Here is an 8,317-nt window from a genome sequence, read left to right as displayed (position 1 = left end):
ATTTAACATAGCTAGTGTGGGTAGTAACAGCCGTGGGGATGCTGGTGCAGGCCCAGCATCCTCTCAGTGCCCAGGTTCCCCAGTGTGCCTCTACTGGGGCAGGTATCCTTCACTGAAGCCCACACCACATTTTCATTGCTATTGTAAGCCGTGCTAGCTAGATTAAAGCTAGGGCAGGCATGCTTACCCATGCTACAACTCTGCCTTCATTTGCAGTGTAGACATGCCCTAAAATAGCATCCCCTCTGGTTGGTTTTGGCTGACTTTGTCCTTTCACCCCAGTTCAGTGCTCCCACCTGTGGTTTATGTATGACAGAGAGAGGAATCAAGTTGAACGCTAAATGTGTTTTGTTTAAGTTAACCGTTAAAATGGCCAATTACTTTTAACGTGAGTCTTAACAGGTAGAGGTGGGCTGCTGAATAGTCAACTGGCTGCAGTTATGGAATAAGATAAATCAGATAAATAGATTCAACTTTTATAAGTTAGGTCTGAACATCTGTTTGAAAAAAACAGTTGCTTCCAGTTTTTAATCCATTTCCATTGTGTTCCTTTTCTTGCGTAGCATTGAAGGATCTGGAAGATGCAGCTTGTAAAGAAGGTGAGTTTTTACTTTAATTACTGGCCTGTTATCTCATTCCCATTCAAAGGGTGTAGTGACATAGAGCTACTGCTAATGACAATAGGTCAACTCCTGTTTGCCCTACTAACCTGAAAAGTCTTCTTGAAATTCTCACAAGAGCAAGGCAAATAGGATTTGGCCAATAACTATAGTCTGTTACCTTTGGAAGGGGAGTTAATTACCAAAGATAGTAGGAATCCATTTTATTTTTACCCCTTTCAATTGGAGCAGCTGCAGCTAGTCAAAGTTCAGGGCACTGCAGGTATTTCCAGTTAAGAGGAGAAGTTGACAATGGAGTCTTGTACCTTTTGATGCAATCATCTTTATTTATAAAGAACATACAAAGTCCTGTTTCTTCAAACACAGGAGAAATAAAAAAACATGAGAGAGTGTTCTTGCTCACAGCTCCAAATGTTCAGCCAGCTTGTTTAGGCTGTGTGTGCCTAGCATTATTTCTGCTTCTCCATGTCCCTGGGGTCATTCCGTTTTGTGCTGTGTGTGTGTGTGTGTGTCTCTCACTCACACACACACACACACACACACACACACACACACACACACACACACACACACACACACACACACACTCCCTTACCCAAAGACAATGCCCAGCAGATCTCTCTGCCTACATAGCTCAAATTCTTGCCTGCCACTGTGGTTTAGAACAGTGGTTCTGAACCTGTTTTTAAACCTTGATGGCCTCTTGCGACTCAGTAAATAGCTAAATTGTTGACATTCCACAACTCCTGTGCCACAGGGCTGGCTGGGAGATGGCTCCCCACTCCAGGTGTTGTGACCGGGTACATGGGGTTGCAGTGCCACACAAGCAAATTTGGCCTGGCCAGCCCCTCACTTATCATGACATGGAGGTAACTGGACCAAACTTGTGTGGTGTTGTGTCCCTCCATTAGGATGAGGTAGGAGCCACCACTGCAGGCTGAGTGCGGGGCAGGCTTTGCAACCCTCCCCTCCCGAGGGAGAATCCAATCACCCTGCCTCCCCTCCCCAGGCCTCCTGCATCACCCTTTGACACATTTTGGTGACCCAAGTAGGGGCTGCACCCCATGCATTGAGAAACCCTGTTTTAACTGCTATTGTTTCTTATGTTTAACCTAAATGAAGGACAGGTGCTGAAGGGTCTTTAAGCCAACCTGTAACAGTATGAATCGTTATATCCTGTTTTCAGTTCCATGCTGAGGAATTCACGTCCAAGATCAGCTACATTTTAGTCTTTTTAAATGGGAGTCAGGACTTATGTAATAGGCCTGATGACAATGGTGTGGACATAAATGGTGAGATGAGATAACGTTTTTATTTGATGGTACAAATCTCAGTTATAATGTCGGGGGATAAGATGCCGTTGGCTCAGTGAAAGCCATTCTGTTACAGTATATTTCTATTTTGAAATTCCTGCTCTGACCAGGACTGAGGAACTGCAAGGAGCTGTTAGCCAAAGGGAATATTCTGAGCGGCTGGTACACCATCTATCCCAGAGGCTGCACTGCCATGCGTGTGCTGTGTGACATGGACACAGATGGTGGAGGCTGGATTGTAAGTAAGAATTGAGGATAATGAAGCTCGTCAGACAGCTTCATGTCTCAAAATGGGAGTCAGCTCTTTCTAAGAGTGTTTGTTTTATATAGGTAAATAAAAGCAAGTGTATCCATAGAACATAGTGTCAGAGTGAAAGTAAAATGTAATCCAACTACTATCTGATGGCTAATTCTGAAATGAAAGCAAGACAGAATTCACTATTGCAGAGGTTAGCGACATGCATGTGTCCCATTGTTCACTCTGTCCCCTTGCAAGTCACTCTAGTTGTGGGTATTTGGCAGGCCTACCTGATGCTCTGTTATTCCAGCACCTTCTCTCAGCACTGCCCTCTCAGGGTTCAGCTCATGGAACCTGTTGTTCACAGGCAAAACTAAATGCAAGCAAATGATCAATGTAGTTGGTGTTGATTTTAATTTTGCTGAAAGCCTTTCAGTTGTTTCCTTTTTATAGAACACCTGATGTAAGATGCTAACATGTATGGGTAAATTCTCAGTTCTGGGCATGAGGCATTTAGACGCATCATTCCTATTAACAGCACACATCACTCAGAAATTGTCCAGAGATGCTATGAGACACACAACTTTAGGTTAACTTTATCAGTTTCCCACCTGAGTTTTTTATTTCCTCTCAGGTCTTTCAGAGACGGGCAGATGGTTCCGTTGATTTTTTCCGTGACTGGGATTCGTACAAGAGGGGTTTTGGAAGCTCACTGACAGAATTCTGGCTGGGGAATGACAATATTCACCTATTAACATCTCTTGGTATAGACATTATGGATACATTTTTTCCTCTACAATTCTGTAACCAAGAAAGAAAGTTTAGCACAAGGTGGAGCACACCAGTAGCACTGAAACTGCTGCCCGAATCCAAACTGGCTATTCTCTATAGAATAGTTCTGCCAGGAAAAGTTATCAAAACTAGTAACACTCTCTAGCTGTGCTGGCTACAAGTAAGCTTGGTTACATTTAGAGATGGTAGAGGTGACTGAATAGTGAATGTCCAGCATCTGATCGTATGTTAAATCTAATCTTGCTCCCTCCTTGGGTAACTCGGACCTGCGCAGTGTTGTCATGTCATGTCATTTACAGAGACAATGGATGAAGTCCCATTGAAGTCAGTTGCAGAAATGTTATTGACTTCAATGGGGCCAGGATTTTACCCAAATTCTCCAGAAGGTGAGACATCCAACCTGACAAATCCAAATCCTCTCCAATTAACTGTTTCAGCCCTGTAGCATAATTTCCTAAGGTAGTGACCCGGCTCTTGCCAGAGGCTGTGATCCTGTGAATGAGCGGTGCAAGAAGCTCTTAGGCTGTTGTTGCCCAGAAGGTTAGCAAGTAGCAAAATAACCAGTCCATCTGTATGACTGCAGACACAGCTATCTACCCAGCATCTGCAGAATAAGTCAGCTTCAAATCTAGCTAAATTCTCTCTCTGTCTTTTTCCATGTTCCTAATGGTTCCTTCTTGTCTCCCATTTGACTCGGAGATCCAGAACTGTGAACTAATTCCAGTGACAGGGATTCTCAGCTAACCAGTGGGGGCAAGACAGGTGCTAAGGTTGCCTTTTGCTGGTTCATTAGTGAACTGACTCTGGGCAGCCCACGGAGTGTTGAATGCTCCCGATTCTGATCTATTAGCTGGAACAGAAGTGTTAGCTGTAGGTGCACTTTGCTAATGAGGAAGTGAGATTGGGGGGTGTATCTGGGTTAGCAATGGTTCATAAGTTGATGGCTTGGCCTGTGTAGATGAGGCTCACCCCAAAATAAACCCAAAATTATACAAGATGCTAATGGAATGTATTGAATATTTGCTAATCTTCATGTCTTTAACAGGAGCTAACGAACTGCGCATTGACCTCCGAGATTTTGAAAATAACCATGTTTTTGCCAAGTTCAAGTCATTCAAAATTTTAGACGAGACTCAGAAATACAAGCTGATTCTAGGAGACTTTATTAACAGCACTGCAGGTAGGTGGTTGCCCCATTCTGCGGTGATCATACCAGAGGGAGCACATGCAAATAGAGCTAAAATGTACACGATCTTGTGGCTAAATCTGAAATCCCACCATTGGCAAAATCTGAGTTTGTTTAGCCTCTTAGAAAATCACGGGCTCATGTTTAATTACACCATCTGAAAACGCCACCCCCGACATAATCTGGGAAGATGCCGCCTCAAGTATCATTTATTTAAAGAATAGGCTTCCTGTGATTCTTTCATGCATATGAAGTCAGATTTGGGATTGTTAAGATTACTCCTATGATGGTTTAGTGTCATAGGACTAGTGTAAAAAGTTTTCTCCAACAAGTCTGCAGCGAAAATAGTTTGAAATGATTCCGCAAGTGGAAGGGAAATAGGTATGGAAACCATAAAAGGGGCTTCTTCATTAAGAAAAGAGGTTGCATTCATTCTCGTGTTAAAATAGAGGCAGTCTAAGCCACTCTGCCAGCATAGGGGTTGAATAAACTGCTGGCCTGATTTAGAGAAGCTCTCTTTCCACTCTCCTATTTGCTGAGAGTAATCATACACTACTCCTGCCACCTCACACCAACAGCTAGATAGCAGGTCATAGGTACCTCGCAGGACTCAATGCTTCCTCATTAGTTAGGTCGGGTTGTTGGTGGCAGCCAGCATTGGTAGAAGCCTTCTGTAAAGAAGGGGATGAGAAATGAAATGAGGTGTTTGGCCACATACACTTATACACAAAAATATTCTGCATACCAAGGCATTTGGACTTGAACTTTAGGAGATGATTCTGGTGAGGAACACCGATATTTTCCTGTGTATGTGCAAGTTATGTAAGTGAAGGGAAGTCACAGCGGTAACCTGAGCCACTGAAAAGTCTTTTGGGGTTAGTTTTCAGGGTTTAGAGATGTGTAAGCATGACCCCCATGTAAAGAAGGCCAGGTACGTTAATGGAAATAATACCTGAAGACATGTATAAAAGCTGTAAACCAACATGTTATGATAGTGACAAATTGACATGGCTCCTGTAAAGGAAAACTGTCTTCCCTATCAGAATTCCCTATCAGAAGTGTTCTTTACTGCTTCTCATAACACAAGAACTAGGGGTCACCAAATGAAATTAATAGGCAGCAGGTTTAAAACAAAAGGAAGTATTTCTTCACACAACGCACAGTCAACCTGTGGAACTCCTTGCCAGAGGATGTTGTGAAGGCCAAGACCATAACAGAGTTCAAAAAAGAACTAGATAAGTTCATGGAGGATAGGTCCATCAATGGTTATTAGCCAGGATGGGCAGAAATGGTTTCCCTAGCCTCTGTTTGCCAGAAGCTGGGAATGGGTGACAGGAGATGGATCACTTGATGATTACCTGTTCTGTTCATTCCCTTTGGGGCACCTGGCACTGGCCACTGTGGGAAGACAGGACACTGGCCTAGATGGACCTTTGGTCTGACCCAGTACGGCTGTTCTTATGTTCTTAGAATTCTTTGAGCATGTCAACTAAACAGTGGATAAAAATATATATTTAGACTTTGAAAAAGTCTTTGAAATTTTGAGACCTCTCAAAAAAAGGCTATTAAGGAAACTAAATAGTGATAGAGTGAGATGCAATGTATTAGTGTGGATCAGAAATGGGCTAAAATAAGGAATAACTGGTCAATTTTGAACATGGTTAAAGATTAACACTCTGCTGCTGCAAGGATCTGGTGGTGTCTAATGTGTTTATTAATGACAGGGAAATCTGGATGAGTAATAAGGTGGCAACAGCTGCATCTGATCTTAAAAAAATGTTGTGTGAGGAACTTCAGAGGATCTAGCCCAGGTTGGTTGATGTAGATGAAACTCACTGCTGACCCATGCAAAGTAACACACGTCAGAAGGAATGATTTTCACTTCTCGTACACATTGCTGGGTTCTAAATCAGCTGCAGCCACTCAGGGAAAAGATCTGGGCATCACTGTGGACATCTCAATGAAACTCATTATGCAGCAAAGCTTAAAAAGCAGCAAAGTGTTGGGATGCATAAGGAATGAGAGCAAATACTGAAGGAATTAGTTATAATGCAATGTTATTGTATGCCCTGACGTGGAATATGGTGTCCAGTTCCGATCCAGATATCTCAGAAATACAACCTAAACCGAGAAGGTTCAGAAGTGAGCAACAAAAAGGATTAAAACTGGGATTTTCAAAGGAGCCTAAGGACTTGTGCACAGGCAGAAGCTATTACAAAATAAATTAAGGTGTGAATTTAAGTGCAATAGCTATACCATGCTAATGCCCCATGTGGACACGCTTCTCACTCACTAAGAGCGCCTTTGTGTATTCAGTTTAATCCACTGAATTAAGCTAAACCACAGAAAGGCACTTTTCATGCGAAATAAGTGTTCGCACAGTGAGCTATTCTACAATAGCTATTCTGGACTTCTGCCTCATGTAGACAAGCCCTAGGAATGTGAGGGTGCCCAAATCCCATTGAAATGTAATGGAAGTTGTGTGGCTGGCTCCCTCTTTAACGCTCAGCCTAGAAGCCTGGAGACACTTCCACTGAAAGAGAGAATGAAAAGATTGGGACTGTGTAGCCTGAAGAGGAGGCAAATGAGGGTGAATTTGCTCCTCCCAGTTACCCTTCTCTTAATACAAACATAGGGCAACCTCCAATTAAAGTGAACAGCAGGAACTTTAAAACTTATAAAGGAATTATTTTTATATGCAAAACTTAATTAACCCATGGAACTGATTGCCACAGTATATCAAGACCAGCTGTTCAGTAGGATTCGGGAAAGGATGGGACATTTATATGGATAATTCGAATGCTCCCAGCTTTCTTAGGCAAGACATTATAAGGCATGTAAAACCTCACCCTTCAGGGCAGAAATCAGTCTCCTAACCGACATGGTTAGGAAGAAACCTCCTCTGTGAGCAAGTTACTGGACATAGTTGGAGACAGGAAAGAGTATTTGGTGATGCCCTGTTCTAAACTGATCCAATTCCCTGTATATGTAGGGCTGAGAGTGTGGGCCTCTGAGCCCTGCTTTAAAAACAGCCCCATCCTTCTCTCGCCTCAGAGAAATGTCAGGTTACTGCAGCACCCGGCTTGTATTGCAAGGACTTTGTTTTACCCCATGACATGGGAAATGAACGATCTTACTCTAGAACCAGTAACTAAGAAACAACTGGGGTAAAAAGATCTTTTTTGTTTTTATCACAGGTGATTCATTAGCAGCTCACAGGAACAAGTTCTTTACAACAAAAGACCGTGATAATGATCCTGCTTCCATTAATTGTGCTACACTTTACAAAGGGGCCTGGTGGTACAGTAATTGCCACGACTCAAACCTCAATGGGATGTATTGGCTGGGAGCCCATAATAGCACCGGAAATGGTATAATCTGGCACGCCAGCAGAGGCAACAAATATTCCTTCAAACTCTCAGAAATGAAATTTCGGCCTGTTCAGCAATGATGAGATGGCAGCCCATGTTCCTCCTGCTTTCCCAGGTATCCGCTTGCAGTGAGCACGTGTGGAAAAAACTGCAGAGAGGAACCAGCCAAAACCACCGGCCACTAGGAGCAGCTGCAGGAGCAGCCAAAGCAGGGACCTTCAGCCATTCACAGAACTTCCTCCTGTTTCTCTGCCCTCATCTGATTTGTCTTTTGGCCACAACCCTTTCCTCAGTCTCTTAACCTCACCATCACACTTATTCCTCTTACCCTTTTCCCTAACCCTGCCCCCTCAGCCTCCTTTCCTGCAATGTCCCCTCTCCCTTCCCCTTTCTTTCCATGTAGCCGATCCCCTCCTAACTAAACACCCCCTCTCCCCCCAACAACAACAAAATCGTGGCACTAAAATGACATTTGCTGCCATTGCATTGTTCACGCTGCTGGTGTGTTCTAGCCCTTCCCCCACCCAGTGTCTGTCCTGTCAATGTAGCTTGTGAGCTCTTCTGGGCAGGGACTGTCTGAGCGCTTCAGGGCCGAGCACTCTTGTACGGGGAGATTTTGGCAAACCGGTGAAATGCCTGAAACCACGATTGCTTATTGCTAAAAGCAGCCAAGTCAGCAGGCTGTAAAGTGGCCATGCAGCAGCCTTAGCTTCACCAAGGCAGGAGGGGAGGGGGTTTTGGTGCCACAGAAAGGGCAGCTTGACCCCACGTCCTTCCTGATAAGAATTGTGTTGAAG

General features: G+C 43.7%; 1 protein-coding gene across 1 annotated transcript; it reads left to right on the top strand.

The window, feature by feature from the left end:
• Positions 1-563: 563 nt before the first annotated feature.
• On the top strand, positions 564-7,600 carry LOC112103532 (ficolin-1-like; the record flags this gene model as incomplete). Its single annotated transcript, XM_024195361.1, has 5 exons — positions 564-599; positions 2,044-2,171; positions 2,806-2,935; positions 4,009-4,143; positions 7,347-7,600. Coding segments are annotated over 5 exons (683 nt in total), but the record flags the coding sequence as incomplete, so codon positions are not given.
• Between the last annotated feature and the right edge of the window lie 717 nt (positions 7,601-8,317).

This window comes from Terrapene carolina, unplaced genomic scaffold, assembly GCF_002925995.2.
Source record: "Terrapene carolina triunguis isolate 2854851 unplaced genomic scaffold, T_m_triunguis-2.0 Scaffold33219, whole genome shotgun sequence".
Classification (NCBI taxonomy): domain Eukaryota; kingdom Metazoa; phylum Chordata; order Testudines; family Emydidae; genus Terrapene; species Terrapene triunguis.
This window is presented reverse-complemented; position numbering and strand designations above follow the sequence as displayed.